Consider the following 27,745-nt stretch of genomic DNA (forward strand, 5'->3'; position numbering starts at 1 on the left):
CTTTTTTATATTGGTACTATTTGAGATTATTTGAAAATAATATAATTCAACACTCAAATTATTACATGATATGCCTTTCTTCCTAGTGTGAATGTAAACTCATGTTTTTGATAATTGATGCCTCAGAGATAAGAGAAGTCCTTCTATATTAGTTGGCAATCATTTATTTTATTTTTACTATTCCATAGATTTTTAAAGACCCTGTAATGTAAAATGCACAATGAAAATCTAAATGGAGATGACATTTTTTTTAGGGCTGGGAGGGAAGTTTACTTTGAGGTTTTTTTTTTTTCTTTTTTTCTTTATTGGAATATAATTGCTTTACACTTTAGTACCAGTTTTTTGGGTACATCAAAGTGAATCAGCTGTATTTATACATATATCCCCATATCCCCTCCCTCCCGCAACTCCCTCCCACGCTCCCTGTACCTGGCCCTCTAAGGCATCACCCATCATCAAGTTGATTTCCCTTTGTTATACAGCAACTTCCCACTAGCTATCTATTTTACAGTTGGTAGTGTATATGTCTATGCTACTCTCTCACTTCGTTCCAGCTTCCCCTTCACCCCCTGCCCCCCAACCCCATGTCCTCCAGTCCATTCTCTGCATCTGCATCCTTATTCTTGCCCTATCACTGGGTTCATCAGTACCTTTTTTTCTTTTCTTTTTCTTTAAGATTCCATAAATATGAGTTAGCATACAATATTTGTTTTTCTCTTTCTGGTTTACTTTGCTCTCTATGACAGTCTCTAGGTCTATCCACCTCATTACATATAGCTCCATTTCATTCCTTTTTATGGCTGAGTAATAGTCCATTGTACATATATGTGCCACATCTTCTTTATCCATTCATCTGTGGATAGGCATTTAGGTTGCTTCCAGGTCCTGGCTACTGTAAACAGTGCTGCAATGAACATTATGGTACACGTTTCTTTTTGGATTATGGTTTTCTCTGGGTATATGCCCCGTAGTGGGATTACTGGATCATACGGTAGTTCTATTTCTAGTTTTTTAAGGAACCTCCAAACTGTTTTCCATACTGGCTGGACCAACTTACGTTCCCACCAACAGTGCAGGAGAGTTCCCTTTTCTCCACATCCTCTCCAACATTTATTAGTTCTAGGTTTTTTGATGATGCCCATTCTGACCCATGTGAGGTGATACCTCATTGTGGCTTTGACTTGCATTTCTCTAATGATTAGTGATGTTGAGCATCTTTTCACATGTTTGTTGGCCATCTGTATGTCTTCTTTGGAGAAATGTCTGTTTAGGTCTTCTGCCCATTTGTGGGTTGGGTTATTTGCTTTTTTGGTATGAAGCTGCATGAGCTGCTTGTATATTATGGAGAATAATCCTTTGTCCGTTGCTTCATTGACAAGTATTTTCTCCCATTCTGAGGGTTGTCTTCTTGTCTTGTTTATGGTTTCTTTTGCTATGCAAAAGCTTTTAAGTCTCATTAGGTCCCACTTGTTTATTCTTGATTTTATTTCCATGATTCTAGGAGGTGGATCAAAAAGGATCTTGCCTTGATGGATGTCACAGAGTGTTCTGCCTGTGATTTCCTCTAGGAGTTTTATAGTGTCTGGCCTTACATGTAGGTCTTTAATCCGTTTTGAGTTCATTTTTGTGTATGGTGTTAGGAAGTGCTCTTTCACATGTTGCTGTCCAATCTTCCCAGCACCACTTACTGAAGAAGCTTTTTTCCATTGCATATTCTTGCCTCCTTTGTCAAAGATGAAGTGCCCATATGTGCTTGGGTTTACCTGTGGGTTCTCTATTGTGTTCCACTGATCTTCCTTTGTATTTTTGTGCCAGTACCACACTGTCTTTTTTTTTTAATCTATACATTTATTTATTTATTTACTTATTTTATTGGCTGCATTGGCTCTTTGTTGCTGCACAGGGGCTTTCTCTAGTTGCTGCAAGAGCGGGATGCTCTTTATTGTGGTGCACAGGCTCCTCATTGTAGTGGCTTCTCTTGTTGCGAAGCACGGGCTCTAGGCATGTGGGCTTCAATAGCTGTGACATATGGGCTCAACAGTTGTGGCTCACGGGCTCTAGAGCACAGGCTCAATAGTTGTGGCACACAGGCTTAGTTGCTCCGTGGCATGTGGAATCTTCCCAGAGCAGGGCTTGAACCCGTGTCCCCTGCATTGGCAGGCAGTTTCTTAACCACTGCGCCACCTAGGAAGTCCTACCATACTGTCTTGATCACTGTGGCCTTGTAGTATAGTTTGAAGTTAGGAAGCCTAATTCCACCAACTCTGTCTTTCCTTCTCAAGATTGCTCTGGCTATTTGGGGTCTTTTGCGTTTCCATACAAATCATAAGACTTCTTGTTCTAATTCTGTGAAAAATGCTGTTGATAATTTGATAGGGATTGCATTGAATCTGTAAATTGCTTTGGGTAGTACAGTCATTTTCACAATGTTGATTCTTCCAATCCAAAAACATGGTATGTCTCTCCATCTGTCTGTATCATCTTTGATTTCTTTCATCAGTGTCTTATACTTTTCTGCATACAGCTGAGGGGGAATGAATTGGGAGATTGGGATACTAAATTGTACACTCAAAATATATGCAGTTTATTGTAAAAAAATTTTTTTTGATATAATGTATCACATTGATTGATTTGCATATATTGAAGAATTCCTGCATTCCAGGCATAAACCCCACTGGATCATGATGTATGATCTTTTGAATGTGACGTTGGATTCTGTTAGCTAGTATTGTGCTGAGGACTTTTGCATCTATATTCATCAGTGATATTGGCCTGTAATTTTCTTTTTTTGTGACATCTTTGCCTGGTTTTGGTATCAGGGTGATGGTGGTCTTGTAGAATGAGTTTGAAAGTGTTCCCCCCTCTGCTATATTTTGGAAGAGTTTGAGAAGGATAGGTGTTAGCTCTTCTCTAAATGTTTGATAGAATTCACCTGTGAAGCCATCTGGCCCTGGGCTTTTGTTTGTTGGGAGATTTTTAATCACAGTCTCAATTTCTGTACTTGCAATTGGTTTGTTCATATGTTCTATTTCTTCTTCCTGGTTCAGTCTTGGAAGATTGTGCTTTTCTAAGAATTTATCCATTTCTTCCAGGTTATCCAATTTATTGGCATATAGCTGCTTATAGTAGTCTCATGATCTTTTGTATTGCTGCGGTGTCGGTTGTTACTTCTCCTTTTTCATTTCTAATTCTGTTGATTTGTGTCTTCTCCCTTTTTTTCCTGATGAATCTGGCTAATGGTTTATCAATTTTGTTTATCTTCTTAAAGAACCAGCTTTTAGTTTAATTGATCTTTGCTATTGTTTTCTTCATTTCTTTTTCATTTATTTCTGATCTGATCTTTATGATTTCTTTCCTTCTCACTTTAGGGTTTCTTTTTTCTTCTTTCTCTAATTGTTTTAGGTGTAAGGTTAGGTTGTTTATTCGATATTTTTCCTGTTTCTTGAGGCAGGACTGTATTTCTATAAACTTTCCTCTTAGAACTGCTTTTGCTGCATCACAAAGGATTGGGTTGCTGTGTTTTCATTGTCATTTGTTTCCAGATAGTTTTTGATTTCCTCTTTGATTTCTTCAGTGATTTCTTGGTTGTTTAATAGTGTATTGTTTAGCCTTCCTATGTTTGTATTTTTTACAGTATTTTCCTGTAATTGATATCTAGTCTCATGGCATTGTGGTCAGAGAAGATGCTTGATATGATTTCAATTTTCTTGAATTTACCAAGGTTTGATTTGTGACCCAAGATGTGACCTATCCTGGAAAATGTTCCGTGTGCGCTTGAGAAGAAAGTGTATTCTGTGGTTTTTGGAAGGAATGTCCTATAAAAATCAATTAAGTTGAGATGGTCTAAATGTGTCATTTAAAGCTTGTGTGTCCTTATTTATTTTCTGTTTGGATGATCTGTCCATTGATGTAAGTGGGGTGTTAAAATCTCCTACTATTATTGTGTTACTGTCAATTTCCCCTTTTATGGCTGTTAGCATTTGCCTTATGTATTGAGGTGCTCCTAACTGTGTGCATATATATTTAACATTGTCGTCTCCTCTTCTTGGATTGATCCCTTGATCTTTATGTAATGTCCTTTCTTGTCTCTTGTAACATTTTTTGTTTTAAAATCTATTTTATCTGATATGAGTATTGCTACTCCAGCTTTCTTCTGATTTTCATTTGCATGGAATATCTTTTTCCATCCCCTCACTTTCAGTCTGTATGTGTCCCTAGGTCTGAAGTGGGTCTCTTGTAGACAGCATATATATGGGTCTTGTTTTTGTATCCATTCAGCCAGTCTGTGTCTTTTGGTTGGTGCATTTAGTCCATTTACATTCAAGGTAATTATCGATGTGTATGTTCCTGTTACCATTTTCTTAATTGTTTTGTTTTTGTTTTTGTAGGTCCTTTTCTTCTCTTAAGTTTCCCACTTAGAGAAGTTCCTTTAGCATTTGTTGTAGGACTGGTTTGGTGGTGCTGAATTCTCTTAGCTGTTGCTTGTCTGTAAAGCTTTTGATTTCTCCATTGAATCTGAATGAGTTCCTTGCTGGGTAGAGTATTCTTGGTTGTAGCTTCTTCCCTGTCATCACTTTAAATATATTGTGCCACTCCCTTCTGGCTTGCAGAGTATCTGCTGAGAAATCAGCAGCACCTGTTACCCTTATGGGAGTTCCCTTGTATGTTATTTGTTGTTTCTCCCTTATTGCTTTTAATAACTTTTCTCTGTCTTTAATTTTTGTCAATTTGACTACTATATGTCTTGGCGTGTTTCTCCTTGGGTTTATCCTGCCTGGGACTCTCTGTGCTTCCTGGACTTGGGTAGCTATTTCCTTTCCCATGTTAGGGAAGTTTTCAACTATAACCTCTTCCAATATTTTCTCGGGTCCTTTCTCTCTCTCGTCTCCTTCTGGGACCCTTATAATGTGAATGTTGGTGCGTTTAACGTTGTCCCAGAGGTCTCTTAGGCTGTCTTCAGTTCTTTTCATTCTTTTTTCTTTATTCTTTTCTGCATCAGTGATGATCACCATTCTGTCTTCCAGGTCACTTATTTGCCCTTCTGCCTCAGTTAATCAGCTATTGGTTTCTTCTAGTGTATTTTTCATTTCAGTTATTGTGTTGCATATCTCTGTTTGTTTGCTCTTTAATTCTTCTAGGTCTTTGGTAAACTTTTTGATCTTTGCATCCACTCTTTTTTCAAAGTCCTGGATCATCTTCACCCTCATTATTTTGAATTCTTTTTCTGGAAGGGTGCCTATCTCCTCTTCATTTAGTTGTTTTTCAGGGGTTTTATCCTGTCCTTTCATCTGGTACAAAGTCCGCTGCATTTTCATTTTCTCCATCTTTCTGTGGTTGTGGTTTTCCGTTCCACAAGACGAAACACTGCTGATACTGCTGTCTGCCCTCTTGTGGAGGAAGCTATCTAGGAGGTTCAAGTGTGCTCCCTGATGGGAGGGACTAAAACTGAATGTTTTTTAATGTGGTAAAAAAGAAAACCATTTTTCTCAGTTTTAAAACATACCACGTTACTACTTTGAAAAGATACATGCACCCCAATGTTCACAGCACCATTATTTGAAATTCTAAAGATATGGTAAATATATATAATGGAATACTACTCAGCAATAGAAAAGGAATGAAATTTTGCCATTTGCAGCAACATGGATGGACTTGGAGGGTATTATCTTAAGTGAAACAAGTCAGACAGAGAAAGACAACTACTGTATGATATCACTTACATAGAGTCCAAAAAAATACAACTAGTAAATATAACAGAAAAGAAGCAGACTCACAGATATAGAGAACAAACTAGTGGTTACCAATGGGGAGAGGGAAAAGGAGAGGGGCAATATAAGGGTAAGGGAGTAAGAGGTACAAACTATTAGGTATAAAATAAGCTACAAGGATATATTGTACAACACAGGGAGTATAGCTGATATTTTATAATAACTATAAATTGAGTGTAACTTTAAAATTGTGAATCATTATATTATACATCTGTAACATATAATATTACTATACATCAATTATACGTCAATAAAAAAAAATCATACCGTGTTAAACCAGAATTTTACAATCGGTGCATGATAAAAAGCATAAAACTTTCGTGTGATTGGTAGTTTTTTTGATTTTATTTGTATCTCTATTTCATTCTTCCCTTCATTCCTGTCCAATATTCTTACTTCTTTAAATACTTCCTAAAATAAAAATAACATTTATTGTACATTTATTCGCAACAAATTTATATTTACTTTAAATTTTTTTTCCTCCTTACCATGGGAATGTCTTCTGTTATGTTTTGAAAGTTGTTTTCACTATCTTCCATTGTCATTTGATGAGCATCTTGAGATTGTGGAATATGAGACATTTCAGCCTTAGTTTTATATTCTAACATTAATATGGCAGGTGGAACTAAAATGCTTAGTATGACCTAAAAATTTTAGAAACACATAAGTTTACATTTTAAAATTAATGACCTTCAAGAATATAATAAAAGCAATAAAAAGGTATAAAACATCTTGATTATTAGTTATTCATTTTGTCCCTGGTAGTGCAGGGAAAAAACAAAAACTTCACTTTTTACTTATATATAAAGAGGCCCAGGGTGAATCATTTTAAAGAGTAACAAAATATTTGAGTATAATGATATAAGGGTATAGAAAAGATTTAATAGTTTTATAGACTTGTCCTGTTAAAAAAATCAGATTACAATGTGTTCAGAAAATACATTTTTGTTTAAATAAAATTCAAGCCTTATAAAGTTGTTATATGCTTAATTTTATCCTAAATCTCTTTGCAAGTGTACCACATTATAAGATGACTACTCAGCTTGTGCCTCTATAAACCAAAGGTTTATTTGTAAAATTGTATATATTACCTGCAAAATGGTAAAACAGAAAAAAATTATAATTGTGTATCAGGGTTTCTATTACAACTGTATATCAGGGTTAACCCTTCACCATTATTTTCAGTATATGATTAGTATTTATTGTCCATTTACAATGGTCAGTGATTAAACTACTTGCCTGATTTCTGCCTTCTATATTTCTGTACCTTATTTAAGACATAAAATAACAAAAAGGAAAGTTTAAAGTAAAATCTCTCACTACAATAAAACCGAAAGTACCAGCCAACACTTTACCCAAATTTTTAACCTTAAAAGCTGAGCAGATCCAATATACTTCAAGTAAATTAAAAGTAACAGATAATATTTAGTAGATAGGCCCTGAATTTTAGAATCTGGGAATCATCTTTTCAAAAAGCAACAACTTTTTCATGGCTGCTCAGGGCTATAAATGCCAGTACTCCATTTGTTGCTCTCACACGTCTGGCTCAGACTGGGAAAACAATCATTATATACCACACCTGAAAAGGATTCAGAGTGAAGTATGAGAGGGAAAAAGAGGCCATTTCATGCCAGTTGGGATAAAATGCCAACAACACAACCCCTACCACCCTCACAAATCAAAACATTTTACTCTACAGCTGGGCTAATTCCTCAGTTCTTTTTTATCTAATCACACACTTTATATTAAATTATTTTCAAGGTATACCTTGTACCAGGAATTTTTCCTCATATTCAGCCTTCCCATCCACATATCAGATAACAACATTTGCGTACAGGTGTGGGCTACAAAAGGTCTAAGTCTCGAAGAAACTGCTAACTTAAGACATGTGGAATTACTCCAATTTTTCAGTTCATAAGTGAGCAATTTCATAGCCATGGTTTCATCTTGTCTGAAGGATTGTTCTAATAATTCAACTGCCAGTTGACCAAAATCACTATCAAAAGATAAAAGCCAAAAACATATTCAGATTACCAAATTGCAGTTTTAAACCATTATCCTTAAAGTCATTCATAACATGTTCCAATTTTTAAAATTTTGACACACACACTTAGGGAATCGTGAAGCATCAGAATCATAGTAGCCCTATGTTTTCAGATATCCACTACTATGTGGAAATTACAAAATATTAAAATATGCCACATTAGGAACATGACTGGAAATGTGACTCCAGAGCACCTCTCCCTAGTCCTAGAAATAAACCTATAGACTCACAGGAAACCAAAACTGACAACATTCAGGTGCTTCTTTCAAAAAGCCTCTATACAATATTTCAAACATAGAAGAGGGTTGGTACCCAGTAGAGAGGAAGAATAATGTGAACAGTGATTAACCTAATTTGAAAAACATCTTAATCTTAAGTCCCTGGTAAGTGAGCACAGGATCTCTGCTTGAGTTATTTTCAGTAACAGCTCTTACTCTACTCTCTTTCAAAGATAGCCCATTCTGGGGGAGCCCATTCTATTCTCTATTACAAAGCTTCCTACAAACTACCTTTCTAACTTAATATTCCATAACCCCCCTAAGTAAACTGTAAAACTTTTGAACCGTTTTATTCTTCTACCTATATAGTTCTACCATCTGAAATGCCCTTCCAGTTGAACTAAATTTATTTCCTTAGGACACAGCTCAAACCTAACTTTCTTCCTTTCCCAACCACTTCAAATGGAACTTTTTCTAATCTAACTGCTATTGTGTGCAACTAATTATTAAATGGATTTCTGGCACTTCCTTCTTGCGGAAATATTTAACTCTTGAATTGCAAACAATATAATAACCTCTTTTTTATATGCCTTGGCAGCAAAGTTTCTTTCTGAGTTAAAAAACAAACAAAAGAAACTAAACATTTAGAAAGTGGGTTTCTCTTAATTTTACCAATAAAATTATACATACGTATACCCAATTAGTGCATGGCACTATAACCTCCACATAAACCCCATCTATTTTGTATTTGTTTCAAATGATAAAATGTAATTACTTGGAATACTGTTTCAACTCCTCTGAAGTATCATCGACGAGGTCACTCTGTTTTGCTTCATATGCCATTGAACGATAGATCTTACAGGCAACTAATGCTTTAGCCATTGACTCTTCACCATGCTGCCATAAAAAACGGGCCATCACCTGCCTCTTCATAAGGCAAGCCCAAATTAACAGTTCATTAAGTGGATAAGGAAAGCGCTTGGTTTCTGGATCATCAATATCTACAATTTCATCTTTGGTTCTTTTCTTCTTTCCTTCTTCCACAGCAGTATCAATCTTCAAGAAAAAATAAATGTTACAAGGCTCATTCAAATAAGGCCATATGACATTGATGTGAGAATTTAAATAAAATATCCTTTATTCTTCAACTTCATATAGCTGCACAAATCAAAACAGTATAAATTTTACATACTTGATTTTTATTATAGCTCACATTCATTTTATAGAAATGTCATTTTCAAACAAATGTCTTGTAACAAAGTTTTCCAAGATTAAAGAAAGGGATACACATTTCAACTAATATCTGATAAAACAGTTTTAATGAAAGAAAGGTCTGCATAATATCTTTGTCTTGCATGTTGTTAACCAGGTAAATATGGAGTAAAAGGAGGCAGTTAAGCATTGATCAAAACATCTAAAAAATTTTGGTTATTATCATGGCTAAATAATAAAAATAATAAAATCACTAACAATGAGTATCTTTTGGCATATAGGAAAATGAAGATTCAAGGATATAACACCATATCTAAAAACAAAAGATAATTCTTACTAAAACAAGTAGTTTTTTGTTTCATAATACTAAGTAATTTAAAAAGAACAAAATCCAAAAACCAGAAAGGGTAATATTTAAACAAATATACCTTTGGTCGGTAGGGCTGTGCTGTTTTAATGAAATGATTATGTCTCATTTTTTCCTTTTTATCTGCTCTATTGCCAAAAGATTCCTGACTTTTTCGCAACTGAGGAGTGCTGCTGGAGGTATTTCTGCCAGACCTCTGAAAATAAAAGCTTATTAGTTTTTACAGATTTAAAATATGTTGATATGCTATTTTAAAAAATCAATTTATATATATATGTATATATAAACGTGTGTGTGTACACACACCAAAAAATATGATTGCTTTAGGATTTCAATTACAAAATATTTCTACGTACTCTTAATTTAAAATCTCATGTTTTAAAGACAATCCTACTTTCATCATCCTAAGTAATTTTTAACTTTTAAAGTTTATAACTTCATTTTAAAGCACATCTATAGACTTCCCCCCAAATATTACATACCCGATTATTTCCACCAAGACTATTATATATTAATCGAAAACGTTTCCGAGTGTAGGTGCATCTATAGGTTCCTCCCATAAGATATTCAATAACAAGTCCTATATCAATTAGAGTGATCTTATATCCTGGAGGAAGATTTCCCTGTAAACAAAACAGTTTTAAGACAAAATAGTATTTCTCAATATTTCCATGCCATGCCTAGAAATGTGCCTAATACTCTCCAAAATAACAAATGTTTACTTGTTATAGGAAGTTGGAGTTGTCAGCATCTACCTTTACAGAAGAAGGGAGTGACATGTTTGTGTTTCCTTTTGCAAGAAGAGAGATTCTGAGGTTTTAAGTCCCAAAGGTATGGCTCAGGACAGGAGTACAGCTTACAACAGGAAGATAATTTGATCTCGCCACTGTACTAATACTTCGCACACAGAGGCAAAGAAACCTCTAAGCACCAAGTATACCATTTCACTGTGGCACAAAGTTGCATTTTCCTGCAAAATAATGCTAAAAATGTTTCCAGATGGGCCTAGTAATACTTAAAAATATTTTTAACCAAAGTTATACTGGCTATATTGTAGATTACACATGTTTTTATAGCCTTGATTAGAATTCAACCACCACTTATAACACAATTCAGAGATAAGACTTCATTTTCCCAGGGCACCAATTTACAAATGAACTTTTGGAACATAAGCCATCTGTGAGTTTAGAAAGACTGTTTCAGAATGAAATTTCATTAAGCAATTACTTAATTTCATTAAGGAATCTTAAAAGGGTTTAGTCATCAGATGATCCATATATATTAACCAATTCTGCCCTCCTACCCATCACCATTCTTTTCATTTTCCTAATTATAATTTCATGAACTTAGTATTTTTTAATATGCTTATACTTTTTATTTTTTGGCTTCATCTGTGAAGTTTCTAGTTTCTAGATATCTATACTCTTTAGATCGTCAATTTAAAAACTAATCAAAAAGCATATTTTCATCTTAAATACAAGATTTTTGTTTTTATTTTATCTTAAGCAACCTCAAAATATGCTTTATGACTGAGGATGTCAGGTATGATAGCTATTTTAGTTTCATTTTTTTAAAAATCTAACAAAAACCCTTATGTTATGAATTCACTTGAATGGTAAGTATTTAAATTAAGGAAAATAATCTGAGTTATCTAAAAAAAAGATAAATAATTTCTCAAGCTATACAAATAACTCTTATAAAATTCAACTTATTAATGTGAATCAGAAAATATTCCATTACTGCTTTTACTTCAGGATTTTTCAATTATAGAAGCAGAAAAACTGGGCTTATTATCATAGCTATCAATGTAAAAGAAGTTAACATACAACAAATCTCGTACGTGACGTTTCCAGAATTAACAACGATAGTTCTGCTAAACCATGTAAGTAAATCATAATGCAAATGAGTTTAAGAAATTCCTGGACTGCAGGTCTCCCCCATTACTCAACCTTTCTGGGAAGTAAAAAAAAAAAAAGCTTTACTTATTTAACCAAAACAAGCAAAAATTAATGTGAAATATCCAGAACAGGAAAATCCATAGAGATAGAAAGGATATTAATAGTTGCCTAGGTCAGGGTCAGAGGCAAAGAATAGAGAAGGAGCAGGAATGGGGGAGAGTGCTAATGGGTACAAAGTTACTTTGGTGGGTATTATAAATACTCTGAAATTGTAGTGATGATGGCACTACCCTGAATATAGAAAAGTCACTTTAATTTTATGGTATGTGAAATACATTTTCAACAAAACTATAAAGAAAAGCACATGTAAAAAAATGAATTAAAGAAACAAATTTTAAGTATAATAAAGTCTAATTTCTTTCTATGAAATGTTAGTTTACTATTAAATGTTACAAAACACAGAAAATGACATTTCTATCAAGTTTTCAATTTCTTAACAGTACACACACTTAATGGCAAGCAAAACGTTTGAATGAAGAACTCTAGAAAGCATTTTAGTTCAGAAACTTTAAAAATAAATCAACTAACTAAATATGAGTATGTCTTCATAGAGGAAGATTAAACTTGGATATCAACAGTTTAAAATGTTATAAATATTTTTAAATAAATGTTTAAAACTATTACTTCACAGAGAAACCAGTAGAAAAGAAGAGGAATATCAGTGTATCAAATTTAGTCACTACAGAATGGCTTCAGACCACATGACAGCATTATATATGAAATCACTACCGACACTGAATATAAAAGAAGGGGGAAGAGGGAGAGAGAAGGAGACAGAGATTGGGGGGCGGGGAGGGTTGGCCAGTGGGGAGGAAGAAAGACATACAGAGAGAGAGAGAGAGAGAGGGAACATCTTCAGCCTTTTTATTGCCAAAATCTGCCACTGAGGATCACCTATCAGTGTTTCTCTCAATGTCCTTATTCACTGCCCTTTACACACCCAGGGAACAAATTTCTTCTGAACACAGAGAAAGAAGATATATTCTACCAATGATCATCCTTTATGAACAAATGGCATTATGAAATTCATCATACTCTATCCCAGATGAGCAGAAGCTCAGCTCTTAATTTCATAAACTTTCCTTTTTCTTGATTTCTGATCTATTATACTCTTTACTCCTATATCACTACATATTTATCCCTTATTTTATCTTGATCTTAAAAAAGTCACTTATTGCTAATTTTAAGATGCAGTAAAATGCTTTTTTAGAAACAGATGAAGTATAAGTGAGTTTTTAAAAATAACATTTTTCAAAAACAAAAATAATCTCTTACCTGTTTGACATCTCGAACAAGATGAAACAGCATTGGATTAGTTGGGCCTTGTTTCTTTAAGGAGAAAAAAGTAGAGCAAACTTATTTTTCTTCTAAAATAACTTAACTTCCTTTTTGTTACTTATAGGACTTTTGTCTTACACAAATTATATTGTTTCTGAGTTATATAAGTTCTGTTCATAAAATGGAACAAAGAAAAAATATAACCATTTCATATTGTCATATTTACCTTTAACAAGATGTATAATTTCTTATTTCTTACGTTTTTATTTATGGAAAACACAAAAGCTTCTCTTTTCTAAAAGGCATGCAAACATTGCAAGCTTCACAATTACATATTAATTTTAATTTATATTTCATTGATAATGGAGGAATACATTCTCTTTCCTCCTGTTAAAATGTCTGTACCGTTTATTTCAGCACTCTTTACAATAGCCAGGACATGGAAGCAACCTAAATGCCCATCAACAAATGAATGGATACAGAAGATGTGGCATATATATACAATGGAATATTACTCAGCTATAAAAAGGGATGAGATGGAGCTATATGTCATGAGGTGGATAGAACTACAATCTGTCATACATAGTGAAGTAAGTCAGAAAGAGAAGGACAAATATTGTATGCTAACTCACATATACGGAATCTAAAAATGGTACTGATGAACTCAGTGACAAGAACAAAGAAGCAGATACAGAGAATGGACTGGAGAACTCGAGGTATGGGAGGGGGCGGGGGGTGAAGGGGAAACAGAAGAAGCGAGAGAGTAGCACAGACATATATATACTACCAACTGTAAAATAGTCAGTGGGAAGTTGTTGTATAACAAAGGGAGTCCAACTCGAGGATGGAAGATGCCTTAGAGGACTGGGGCAGGGAGGGTGGGGGGAACTCGAGGGGGGGGGGCATCAAGGAAGGGAGGGAATATGGGGATATGTGTATAAAAACAGTTGACTGAACCTGGTGTACCCCCAAAAAAATAAAATAAAATAAAAAACAAAAACAAACAAACAAAAAAAAACAAACAAACAAAAAAAAAAATGTCTGTACCTTCTGTTTCTTCCACTAATCATCAAGTTGCAGCAATACATTAAATATTAAAAACAAACTTTTAACATTTATATATGCCATCTTTTCTTTATTATCTTAATTGTATTTAAATATAGTATTACAGTAGACTAAACACAAGTTTCATTTTTACAGTAATCTTATTTTGATGGTATCCTGTATTTTGAAAAAAATACCCAGGAGTATATCTCCCCCATTAAGACTGTGATAAATGGGCCAAAAATATATTCTTAACTTTTTAGACAGTGCTCTGATCTATATGAATTTTACTGCAATTAATTCTATGCAGCACAAATCAAGAGACTTACTGTCTATTTTAAATCTATGGTTTAAAAGAAAATATCAAATGAGATTTTTCTCCCACCTCTATTACTTGTAATTTTTTATGAGATTATTGTAGTAATCAATTCAATCTACTTTTCCATTTTGATCACATATCCCTGGTAATACATTTTCAAATCTAAGTGGGTAAACCTACTGTTTCTTTGAAAACAATATTATTTTCTTTAATATTATTGGCTTTCAAATTCTATATAACAAAGATGGCTATAACTGATATTGCATTCTTTTTACAATATTTAGTTTATATAGACTTCTGAGCTGAGTTCTCTCAGTTCATTCTCCCCTGTAAGTTAATTTTTAAAAAACAAATGTGTCTTCCAAGTGAATGTGAAGTATTTCATGCTTTTTAAGTATTAGGAAGCTTCACTGTACTTTCTCTAATTGTATATAAGCACAGGGAAATGCAATTTTTGGAATTCTATTTTATCTTAATCCATTAATGTTTATTCATTAAATATAATTTCTTAGTAAAAAACAAGTACCCTTTAACAGCAGTTCTCAAAGTGTGATCTGGGGATTCCTGAAGGCTCCCAAGACCCTGCTAGGTGGCCCATGAGATCAAAACTGTTTTCAGAATCACATTAAAAAATGTTATTTGCCTTTTTTCATTCTCATTCTCTCAGTGTGCAGTGGAGTTTTCCAGAGGCTTCTTCATGTGTGATATCGTAAGATTAAATTCAAAAACAAATATGAGAATCCAGCTGCCTTCTATGAAACCAGACATTAAAGAGATTTGTAAGCCATAAAAATATTCTATTCTCCTCACTAATTTTTTGTTTGTTTTGTTTTCTTGAAAGGTATGTTATTTATGTTAACATGTAATAGATTTATTATTGTTACTGAAGTACAAATTAACAAATATTTTTAAAATTTCTTGGTGTTACATTCCAATATGGTACATATTAACACACATAAGCAAAACCTCTTTAGGACAGCTCTTTGTTGTCCTCAAAAATTTTTATGTAATACGACCCTAATATCAAAAAGTTTGAGAACCATTGCTTTATCATGTTATATATAATCCCTTAAACTTTAAAAAATTTTATCAATAATTGATGTTGAATGTTAACTATTATCTTAACACCTAGTTATACAATTAAAAAATTACTTGCCTTGCTAATGGTATCAATTTTTATTTTTACTGTTTTATATTTGCTTTACATTTCAGGGATAAACTTTACTTCAGCACAATGAATAATCCTTTTAATTTTTACATCTGTTCACTAGAGACAGTAGAACGCCAACAAAAGTTCAATGTAACTGTGCTAGACACTATTAAAGGAAAAAAAATGAGGGAAAATAAAGATATAATCCCTACTCAAAGGAAATTTACAATCCACATTGGAAGATATAATTGTACTTAACAAACTATGCCATTGGGCTTCATTGTAGCACTGCCTTGGCATTTGAACTGAGTTCTAAACAAAGAATAAAATCCAGTAAGTAGGTAGTAGTTGGAAGAAAAACACAGACCAGCATGTTGTAAACAGCAAATATTTTTTTGAAAAGTTTATGTTTTTGGGAAATATTAGGTAAATGATGTAGTTGAAACATCCACTATGGGGAGGCAGGAGACAGGAATTAAAAGGCCAAGTGAGAGAAACAGCTGAGGCAAAATTTCAAAAGCTGGAGAGCTTTGAAAATCAAGCTAAGGGTTTGAGTATGATTCTATACACATTGGGAAGCCATCAAAAGTTTTTAAACTGGGGAAAGATACGATAAAATATGTGAATACAAGAATACTTAGGTTAAAGATTTGAAGACAGACAGGGAGATTAGGTTACTGCAGTAGTACAGGCTAGAAATAACTGAGTAGTACAAAGACATTAGGGATGAAAAAGAAGAGAGAAATAGGTAGAAATTGATGAATAAAGGGAAACAGCTATACAGAGAAGTCAAAGTTAGAAAGCTGGGATTTGGTCATCATGGTACTCCTCAAGGTATACTTCTACTGGTAATGAAAAACCATTAAGAATCTTAGTACTGGGGCTTCCTAGGTGGCGCAGTGGTTAAGAATCCGCCTACCAATGCAGGGGACATGGGTTCGATCCCTGCTCCAGGAAGATTCCACATGCCATGGAGCAATGAAGCCCGTGTGCCACAACTATTGAGCCTGCGCTTTAGAGCCTGTGAGCCACAACTACTGAGCCCATGTGCTGCAACTACTTAAGCCCACGCGCCTAGAGCCCGTGCTCTGCAACAAGAGAAGCCACGGCAGTGAGGAGCCCGAGCAGCACAATGCGGAGGAGCCCCCACTCGCTGCAACCAAAGAAAGCCCACGCACAGCAAAAAAAGACCCAAAACAGCCAATTAAATAAATTAAAAAAAAGAAAAAGAATAGTAGTATTTACCCTCTCCAATATTAGTGACATGAAATTTGAAACAAAATGAGAAAGCCTTTGTAAAGGGAGTAATTAGTTTTCAGGAGCTCTTTAAAAGAAAAAAAAAAAACAACAACAGTACGTAAGCTAAAAGTGGGACACCACAAGGTCAAAACCATGAATGCAAAAAACAAAAAGGAGAAAAGAAAAAACAATGTGTAATTTCTCCATTGGTCAAAGGAATCAAAAGAAATTTGATGTAACAAATGACCAGCAAGAAAAAGAAGAAATATAATGACTCTATAACTAAGAAGTTGATCTTATAGTTTTAAAAAGGGGTGAGGTGGGCTGAGCCCCCTCACCTGCCAGCTTGCATCTCATAGCATCCTATATTAATAAATCTACTTCTTGCCTATCACTTTGCCTCTTGCTGAATTCCTTCTGCGCTGAGACACAAAGAACCTGAGCCTCAGTAAGTCCAGACACCAGGTATCCTGTACCTGGCATTCTCCCCCACCACACACCCTTGTAACACTCCCTTGTAGCATTCCTCAGAAAGGAGATCACAGGCCGATAACCTCGGGGAACGACCTAACCCAGTGTTGTGGCTGTTTTGGAACTTTGTAGAAGAAAGAAGAATGCAAGACTGTCACTGCCCCGATTATTATCACATACCCCTGACCATTATCACATACCCCTGACCACAAGCCTCAACTATGAGACCTCTCCCTATACCCCAGGGAGGGGGGCACAGTTCTTGAGGCACTAGCCTGCTATATTCCCCTCCCTGCCTCGCAAAGAATAAAGCCACTCTTTCTCCTCCAAAAAAAAAAGGTTGGGGGGGCAGTGAGGTGAAGGAAAAGACTGTTAACACTACATCTCTTTCCTATGTGGCTATAGTGACGGAGGAGGTCTCCGGAAACAGGGAAAGGGTTTCAGCTGTCATATGAACAATCTATACTAAGACTAGCTGTAATTTTTCCATGTAACCTAGCAAAACATTAAAGGTTTTACCAATAGGAATGAATATACTCAGGTAAAATAACACTTTCCAAAGATGATAAAACTTAGTCCAAAAAGAATTTTAACATACACTTACAGTGTTGTAAAGTTCTTCCAGTCTAGGAATTGTAAGGAATTTATGCATGCTTACTCCATTTTCAATAAGAAGTTTTACAAATGCAACTCTATCCATTACAAGAGCATCAAGCATAGCTTGTTCCAAGGATCCAACCTAAAACAGTATCAAAAGTAATAAATGTTTCATACATTCTAATCATACAAACAGTTCTAAGTGCAAGTCCTTAGAATTTATACATATTTGTTCCTGAACAGTTTCAGAACAAAATTTAAAAGATGCAAAATAGTAAAAGGCTAGGACTTAAGGTATATAGGAAATAGATAAAAAGACCTCTCTAGAGTGGCATTCCCTAAAGAACATTCTGTAGGAGAGTAAGGGTTACATGGGGGAGTTGGCGGGGCAGGTAAAACACAAGAAAGAATCCATCATCAAGTAAATTTGGAGAAAAATACCTTAGAGCAATGGTTATCAGTGTTTAGGGAAGGCTTTTAGAGGGATCATTTCAACAACTGGGGGCCACTACTACATTTAATGGGCAGGGTCAAAGGATATGAGAAATGCAATATGTCAGACAATGTCACTCAAAAAGGAATTGCCTTATATCTCATACAATTTTCTATTATCTTGTTAGACTTGCACTAATGAAAATCCAGTAATTCTGCTTTACATATAAACACAAAGTATTCTGTCATAAACTTTCCAAAAATACAAGTATTATCTAAATCAGACAAGACTGTACTTAGTTTTCTTTAGAACTTTAACAGAAATCATTTACCATCAGAGAAAAATCATATCTCTTAAAAGCAACACAACATGCAGCACTGTAGTTTAATATAACACGCATATCAGTCAGCATTTGTAGCACTCCCTTGTAAGTTTTTAGACTTTTACAGACTTCACCAGACTCTGAATCAAATACTCTAAAATTAGTGGAGACAAATACAGCAATTTCACTGAGAATCATTATAAAAGTCATCTTATTAATATAATAATATTAGCATGTTTAATATTACTGACATTAATATTTTAATAATACTCATTGCTTCTGTATATTTTTAATATTTTGGTATCATACGATAAAAAAAACTTTGTGGTGAAAATCAAAACCAAAATCATCTGTTTTTTTTAATCTTTATTGTCTTCAGAAGTGTACCATACAACTATGTAACTTCTCTACAGCAGTTTCTATTACCATTTCTTTACCCAGCCTATCCTTGATTTGCATTACTTCACAAAGGATATGGTCTCCAAAATCTTTTTAAGTACACAGTCTAAAGTACATGGCTTCATACATGATGGATGACCAGATGGAAAATATGTTTTCTGTGATTTTTTTCACCACTCAGTTCTATTTCATAACAAGGAAAATATTTTGACATTGCACTTAAAAATAAGGCTCGACTAACTTACGAGAATGTCATACTTATTCAATTTCTCATATATTAACAGCTTGTAATTTATCAAAGCATATCATTCCTCTTTTGGTTAAGATTATTTCCTACTTTCTCGTCTCCACATACAAATCTGACCTGTTATTAACTTATTCTAACACTAACGTTTACTCTATTGCTCAGTTGGTCCACTCTCCTCTCTTTTCTTATCCTGTACTTGTAAGGGGTGTTCTTCTGTTCCCCATGGATTTTAAATTACCAACAACATTCCTGTATCAGTCTGCTTAAAACTGCAGCACTTACACTGATTCTATGTATATCTGCAAGCATCTGATTACTTGTCTTTTATACGTTGCCATTCTTGAGCACCTTCATAATGAAATATCTGTTTTTACTATAAATCACTTTCATTTCTCTATCTTCAATATAATTAGGGCAGTATACTGTTTTTCAAAAGAATCTGTGTAGTTTGTATTTATGGAATTTCTTTTTCATATAATAAAAAAGGGTGTAACAAAATTTTTGTTTTAAAAAGTGGTCTATCCAACTGGGTTTATAATCACTGGCCTAGAACAACAAAGCCTGACAAAATTTTCATACCTAAGAAAGAAAAGATTTAGTTAAAAAAAAAATCTTTGTAAAACAGCATTTCTTTACACACTCAATGCATACTGAATTCCTAACAACAGAGGAAAAAAACAACTGTCCTACAAACTCTACCTTTAGGGTAAAGGAAGCATAAAATCAAATAGATAATGCTATGTATAACAAATTCATGAGATAAAACAAACATAAAAAGAAGACAAAGGCTTTGTTTAAGGCTTTATATGTGAGGAGATCAAAAATCCAATGAAACTACTCAAGGGAATAAAAGGCTGGTTTACTGCTGGAGTTTAACCACACCTGATTAATACCAGTTTCTTCCTCTATAGTTTCGTAACAGGGGAAGCAACTAAATAACTTTTAAATTATAATTATACAGGAAATACATTCCCATGGTTTAAAAAAATCAAATAAGAGAAAATGATATGAAATAAAACGTTCTCTCCTTTGCTCCTCATCTCTGCAGATATATCCCACATTAACTGTTTCCAGGAAGGTTCTATGAGCACACAGGACATGTAGACATGCACAAATCTGCCATTTATAAACAGAATTTGCTACAATTAAGATCATACTATGCATACTGTTCTGCAATTTTCTGTTTTCCTTTCTATATAAATAGAAAGGATCTAGCTCATCCTCTGTAAAGGCTAGATAATACTCCAAGGTATGGATAAACACTTAATTTACCCAGCCTCCTACTGATTCAGACATTTAACAAAAATCTGTGAAGCACTTACTATACTGTGAATGTAGCAGTGAACAAAACCGAAAAATATTCTTGCTTTCATAAAATTAACTTCCCAGGAGTAGAACAATAAATAAATAGCTTAAATGTATTATGTATCAGATGATAAATGCTATAGAAAAAAATGGCAGAGAAGAACATAGAAAATGATGTCATAGGCAGCTGCTATTAAAAAAGGGAGAACAGTAAAAGCCTAACTGAGAAGGAGACATTTGGTTTGAAGCCAGAGAGATAAGAAGATGCCATGCCAAGTAGGCATCTAGGGGACTAATGTTCCAGACAGAGGAAACAGCAAGTACAAAGCCCAGAGACAGGAGCATTTTTGATATGTCCTAGGAACAACAAGGTCAACATGGCTACACGAGAGAGAGCAAAGGAAACAGTGGTAACATGTACGTAACAGAGCAGATGACATAAGGTAATGGTGTGGACTATGGTAAGCCTTGCAGGACATCATAAGGACTCTGGATTGTGGTCTGGTTAAATACAGTATGATATACCTTCTGTCTGTAAAATGAGAGGAAGAAAGAGAATAAGGAAACCAAACAGGATACTACTAAAACAATGCAGAAAAAGGGTGATAGTAGATTGGACCAGGATAATAAAATTAGATATTCGGAAAGCAGATATGAAAGATTTACAAAAGGAATTGGACTGAAACAGAAAAGTTAAAAATGACACTTTGTCTCAGAAAGTGGGAAGCAGTTGTGGCCATTTACTTAGATGGGTAAGACTGCAGAAGAAATTGGCCTAAATATTCAAGAAAACACTATAATGAGTTCTCTTGTACACAGAGCACTATTTCTTCTTTTCTTTTTCCATTTTTTTTAACCTTTTAACCAACTCCACCCGTTTTGCCCACCACCCACATCTGCCTCTGGCAACCACCAATCTGGTCTCTGTACCTATGAGCTTAATTTTTTTTTAAATTCCACATATAATTCATACCATATGAGAGATCAGACAGTATTTGTCTTTCTTTGACTTATATCACATGGCATAATGCCCTCAAGGTCCAACCATGCTGTAAATGGCAAGACTTCATCCCTTTTTTACGGCTGAGTAATAATCCACCACACACACACACACACACACACACACACACACACACAAGCATACATACACACAATTTCTTAATCCATTCATCCATCAATGGACACTTACGTTGTTTCCAATAATAATGGAAAATATTATTCTTTAAAGAATGCTGCAATGAACATGAGGGTGCAGGTTATCTTTCCGTTCCCTTCCTTCAGATAAATACCCAGAAGCAGAATTACTGGATCATATGGTAGTTCTATTTCTTAATTTTTTGAGGAACCTCTGTAATATTTTTCATAGTAGCTGCAGCAATTTACATTCCAACTAACAGTGCACAAAGGTCCCCCTTTCTCCACATCCTTGCCAACACTTGTTATTTATCTTTTTTATAATATCCATTCTAATAGGTTTGAAATGGTATCTCACTGTGGTTTTGATATGCATTATCCTAATGATTAATGATGTTGAGCATCTTTTCATGTGCCTTTTGGCCATTTGCAGGTCTTCTTTGGAAAAAATGTCTATTCAGACTTTTTGTCCATTTTTCTGTTGGGTTTTTTGGTTGGTTGTTTGTTTTCTGGATTTGGGGGTGTTTTTTTTTTTGTTTTTTGGCTTTTTTTTTTTTGCTGTTGAGTTGAATGAGTCCTTTATCTATTTTGGATATTAGCCACTTATCAGATATATGATTTGTAAATATTTTCTTCAACAGAGTAGGCTGCTTTTCATTTTATGGATGGTTTCCTTTGCTGTGCAGAAGCTTTTTAGTTTGAGTTAGTCCTACTTGTTTATTTTTGCTTTTGTAGTTTTTGCTTTTGGTGTGAGATTCAAAAAATCATCACCAAAACCCATGTATGTCAAGGAGCTTACCACCTATGTTTTCTTCTAAAAGTTTCATGGTTTCAGGTCTTATGTTCAAGTCTTTAATCCATTTTGAATTAATTTTTGTGTGTGGTATAACACAGTGGTCAAGCTTCAGTCTTTGCATGGAGCTATTCAGTTTTCCCAACATGAATAACTGAAAACACTGTCCTTCGCCCACTGTATGCTCTGGATTACTCTGTTGTAAACTAATTGACCATATGTGCATGAGTTCACTTCTGGGCTCTCTACTCTGTTCCACTGACCTATTTATCTGTTTTTATGCCAATACCATACCGTTTAAATTACCACAGCTTTGTAACACAGTTTTAAATCAGGGATAATAATGCTTCCAGCTTTGTTCTTCTTTCTCAAGATTGTTTTGGTTATTCAGGATCTTCTGTGGTCCTACACAAATTTTAGAATTGCTTGTCCTATTTCTATGAAAAATGCCATTGGAATTTTGATGGAAATTGCGCAGAATCTATAGGTTGCTTTGGGTAGTGTAGACATTTTAGCAATACTGATTCTTCCAATCAATGAGCACGAAATACCTTTCCATTTCTCTGTATCTTCTTCAATTTCTTTCATCAACACATTATAGTTTTCAGTACACAGATCTTTCACCTCCTTGGTTGAATTTATTCCTAGGTAATTTATTCTTTTTGATGAAGTTGCAAATGGGACTGTTTTCTTAATTTCTCTTTCAGATATTTTGTTATTAGTGTATAGAAACACAACAGATGTATCCTGCAACTTTGCTGAACTCATTTATCAGTTTTAACCAGTTTTTTGGCAAAGTCTTTAGGGTTTTCTACACACAGTATCATGTCATCAGCAAAAGATGACAGTCTTACCTTTTCCTTTCCAATTTAGATGTCTTTTATTATTTTCTCTTGCCTTTTATTACTTTCTCTTGCCTAACTGCTGTGGCTAGGGCTTCCAATACTATGTTAGACAAAAGTAGCAAGATTGGGATCCTTGTCTTGTTCCTGATCTTGGAGGAAAAACTTTCAACTTCTCACCGCTGAATATGATGTTAGCTGCAGGCTTGTCATAATCGCCTTTATTATGTTGAGGTACATTCCCTCTACACCTGCTTCGTTGACAGTCTTTATCATAAATAGACACAGAATTATGTGAAATGCTTTTTCTGCATCTACTGAGTTGTTTATGATTTTTATCATTCATTTTCTTAATGGCATATATCACGCTGACGGACTTGCAGATCCTCAGAATAAATCCCACTTGATTATGGTATGTGATCCTTTAAAAGTATTGTTGAATTCAGTTTTCTAACATTTTTGTTGAAGATTATCAAAAGCTGTTGTCTAAGGGTCTGAATTCCAATCAGTCTAAATCTGGATGCTGAAATACTCCTCTTATGGACACTGATAGGTAATGGCACACTCTCAACTCCTGGGAGCTGGTAAAAATATAATACATTGCTTGAACAAGCAGAGAGGTTTGAGAGAGAACAAAAAGCTGAGTCAAGGTTGACTGACAAGGCCACTTCTTCAAGACTGGAAGAGATGGTTATTTTATCTACTGTATAGAAACCAATAGAGTCAAGTAAAATGGAGAAACTGAGAAATATATTCTAAATGAAAGAACAAGATAAAACCTCAGGGAAAAACTTCTACAAAATGGAGATAAGCAATTTACCTGATAAAAAGTTCAAAGTAATTATTAGAATGACGCTCACCAAATTGTGGAGAAGAACGAACACAGTGAGAACTTCAACAAAGAGGTGGAAAATCTAAGAAAGTACCAAATAGAAGTCACAGAGCTGAAAAATAAAAAACTGAACTGAAAAATACACTAACAGGGTTCAAAAGTGAACTAGATGAAGCAGAAGAAAGGACTAGTCAACTTGGAGACAAGGCAGTGGAATTCACCCAATCCAAGTAACAAAAACAATTTTTTAAAAAGTGATGTTAGCTTAAGGGACTTACAGGACAACATCAAATGGACTAACATTCACACTACAGGGTTCCCAGAAGAAGAGAGACAAAGGGGAAGAAATCATATTTGAAGAAATAATGGCTGAAACTTCCCTAACCTGAGGACGAAAACAAACACACAGATACAGGAAGCTCAGAGAGTTCCAAATAAGGTGAACCTATAGAGACCCCAACCAAGACACACAACTGAAATGCCAAAAGTGAAAGATAAGGAGAGAACATTAAAAGCAGCAAGAGAAAACCAACTTGTTATATAGAAGGAAATCTCCATAAGACTATCAGCAGATTTTTCAGCAGAAACTTTGCAGGCCAGAAGGGAGTGGCATGATATATTCAAAGTTCGGAAAGAAAAGACTTCTAACCAAGAATACTCTACCTGGCAAAAAATCTTATTCTGAATTGAAGGAAAGAAAGGCTTTTCCAAACCAGCACAAGCTAAAAGAGCTGATCACCACTAAACCAGACTTTCAAGAAATGTTAAGGGAGCTTCTTTTAAGCTGAAAAGAAAGGGTGGTAATTAGTAACAAGAAAACATGAAAGAATCTCACTGGAACAGTAAACATATAGTAAAAGTAGTAGATTAACCACTTATGAAGTTAGAATAAAGGTTAAAAGACGAAAGTAGTAAAAACAGCCATGATTACAATAATTAGTTAAGGGATATTCAAAATAAAAAGATGTAAAATGTGACATGAAAAACAGAAAACAGGAAGGGGCAGTATAAAAATGTTGAGATTTAGAATAGGCTCAAACAAGTGGTTATCAACATAAAATACTGTTATAGATATAAGTTATTATATGTTACCTCATGGTAACCAAAAAGCAAGAACCTACAGTAAACATACAAAAGATGAAGAGAAAAAAATATACATATATCACTAAAGTCATCAAAACACAAAAGAAGAAAGCAAGAGGGGGGGAAAAAAAAAGGAACAGAGGAATTACAAAAACAGCCAGAAAACAATTAACAAAATGTCAATAAGTACATATAATAATTATTTTAAATGTAAATGAACTAAATTCAACAATTCAAAGACACAGAGTAGCTGAACAGATAAAAGCACAAGACCCATCTATATGCTGCCTACAAGAGACTCATTTTAGATGTAAGGACACACATATAGACTGAAAGTGAAGAAATGGAAAAAAATATTCCAGGCAAAAGGAAAGCAAAAGAAAGCTTACTTAAATCAGATAAAACAGACTTTAAAAAAGAGACTGTAATAACAAACAAAGATAGGTGGCACATAATAATAAAGGGGTCAATTCAAATAGAAAATACAGTATTTGTAAATATTTATGTACCCAATATAAGAGCATCTAAATACATAAAGAAAATATTAACAGACAAAGGGAAAAACAGAAAGCAAAACAAAATAACTTTAATACCCACTTATATCAATGGATAGATCATCCCGACAGACAATTAGTAAGAAAACTTCAGCCCTAAATGACACATTAGACCACATGGACTTAACAGAGGTATGTAGAATGTCCCATCCAAAAGCAACAGAATACACATTCTTCTCAAGCGCACACGGAAAATTGTGTAGGACAGACCATGTTAGACCACAAAACAAGTCTTAATAACTTTAAGGCTGAAATCATATCAAGCATCTTTTCTGACCACAATGGTATGAAACTGGAAATTAATTACACACAGAAAAATGGAAAATTCATAAATATTTGAAGATCAAGCAACACACCACTCAATGAGCAATGGGTCAAAGAAGAAATCAAGAGAAATAAATACCTTGAAACAAACAAAAATGGAAACGTAACATACAAAAATTTGTAGGATGCAGCAAAAGCAGTTCTAACAAGGAAGTTCACAGTGATAAATGCCTACCTCATAAAACAAGAAGTCTTAACCTAAGAAAAACCCTTTACACCTCAAGAAAACAGAAAAAGGTGGCCCCGGCCTTGAGAGCACCTGGGCAGAAGTGGGCAGCCGGGTGCAGGGGGTCGCAGAGGAGCTGAGCGGGCCCATGGTGGGCAAGGGGCCAGGCTGAAGATGGGGATGGGCTGGAGACAGAGCTGCAATGGCGAAGCCACCAGGTACTTCATGATGAAAGATTTGGGGATGCTTCCCTCTCCTTTGTGTAGTGGGCAGTGAAGAGATGGCTGACAGTGTCAAGACCTTTCTGCAGGACCTTGCCAGGGGAATCAAAGACTCCATCTGAGGAATTTGTACCATCTCAAAGCTAGATGGTCAAATTCAACAGAAGAGAGAGGAGCAGCGTCAAAGAAGGGCAAGCAGTGTCCTGGCTCAGAGGAGAGCCCAGAGTATACAGAGGAAGCAAGAGAGTGAACCACATATTGTTAGTAGAATTTTTCAGTGCTGCGCTTGGAATGGTGGAGTATTCTGGTTCAGTCTCTTCTTGTTTTAGTGAGTGTTTATTACTGTGATTCAGTCAGTAACGGCCCAAATTATTGGTGATCCATCACTCCATGGGGATGTTTGGTCGTGGCTGGAATTTCTCCTCACATCAATTTTCAGTGTTCTTTGGGTGCTCCCCGTTTGTGCTTAGCAAAGTCATGAACACAACTTGGTTTCAGGATATAGCTGATCTGGCCTTCGAGGTATCAGGGAGGAAGCCTCACCCCTTCCCTAGCGTCAGCAAAATCATCGCTGACATGCTCTTCAACCTTTTGCTGAAGGCTCTTTTCCCGCCAGGGCATGTTTGTGAGTCTCTTTCCCATCCATCTTTTTGGTCAGCTGCTTAGTCTCCTGCATATGTCTCTTCTCTACTCACTATACTGTTTTGAATATCATTGGTTCAACAAAGGAACTGAAATGCACCAGCAGTTGTCAAACACAGAAAGGAACTGGCCTTACTACTGTGGATTTGGTTTGCCCTTGGCTTTCCCCACAGCAATGCAGCCCTCCTCCGTTGTCAGTGGCTGCCTCTTCTCCATCCTCTCTCCTTTATTCATTATCTGCACCAGTGAAGCAAAGACTGCTGCCAAAGCATACCTTTCCCAATTGCGCCCTTCTCCTTGGTGGTTTTCTTAAGCAACAGACTCTTCTGCAAGACGGTCTAGCTGCAGTCTGCCCTGAGTAGCTCAACTTCTGTAGAGAAGTTCCCCTCACTGCACCCATCTCCTGCCAAACTGAAGGCTGCTGAGGGCCACTGAGTTGCCTGCCATCCAGAGGGGATGGGTGGGATTGGAAGGACACCGTGGCAGCTCTTTTCCTTGTTCACTTCCCCCACCAGGGAAGGCAGGACTCACTCTGCCAAGGGCCCTGTGCACATTCCTTTCTCTCTGAGGAATCAGGATTTTTGTCTCTGGTGCACGTAAGGCAGAATCTTCCTCATACCAGTATGGATTTTAAATACCAGTGAGTCTGAAAGGAACACAGGTTTTTCTGCAGCTCTTTTCTAGCATTTGCCAGCCCCCATGCCTGGACTGATTTGAATACTTTTTCTCCCTGTGCCATTTATCATCCCACTTCCCCTTCCTGCCTTCCACCACCCTTGGATG

The 27,745-nt window shown here is 35.2% G+C and overlaps 1 protein-coding gene and 1 pseudogene across 5 annotated transcripts in view; one reads left to right on the top strand and one right to left on the bottom strand.

The window, feature by feature from the left end:
• TRPM7 (transient receptor potential cation channel subfamily M member 7) overlaps positions 1-27,745 on the bottom strand; it is a 124,781-nt gene that overhangs the window by 54,539 nt on the left and 42,497 nt on the right. For 3 of the 5 annotated variants that reach the window (XR_009051359.1, XM_057722172.1, XM_057722169.1), the window contains 8 exons: positions 17,673-17,807; positions 12,843-12,896; positions 10,092-10,232; positions 9,671-9,805; positions 8,806-9,086; positions 7,536-7,764; positions 6,257-6,412; positions 6,036-6,179 (listed from right to left, as the gene is read on the bottom strand). Coding sequence is in view for 4 of the 5 variants with exons in the window: in XM_057722172.1 (XP_057578155.1) it covers positions 6,036-6,179; positions 6,257-6,412; positions 7,536-7,764; positions 8,806-9,086; positions 9,671-9,805; positions 10,092-10,232; positions 12,843-12,896; positions 17,673-17,807 (1,275 nt within the window). In the remaining variant the exon portion in view is untranslated. The remainder of the gene's footprint in view (positions 1-6,035; positions 6,180-6,256; positions 6,413-7,535; positions 7,765-8,805; positions 9,087-9,670; positions 9,806-10,091; positions 10,233-12,842; positions 12,897-17,672; positions 17,808-27,745) is intronic. The other 2 variants (XM_057722170.1, XM_057722171.1) reach the window with 2 other exon arrangements.
• On the top strand, positions 26,341-27,397 carry LOC130845243 (etoposide-induced protein 2.4 homolog; annotated as a pseudogene).

This window comes from Hippopotamus amphibius, chromosome 2 (genome assembly GCF_030028045.1).
Source record: "Hippopotamus amphibius kiboko isolate mHipAmp2 chromosome 2, mHipAmp2.hap2, whole genome shotgun sequence".
Classification (NCBI taxonomy): Eukaryota; Metazoa; Chordata; class Mammalia; order Artiodactyla; family Hippopotamidae; genus Hippopotamus; species Hippopotamus amphibius.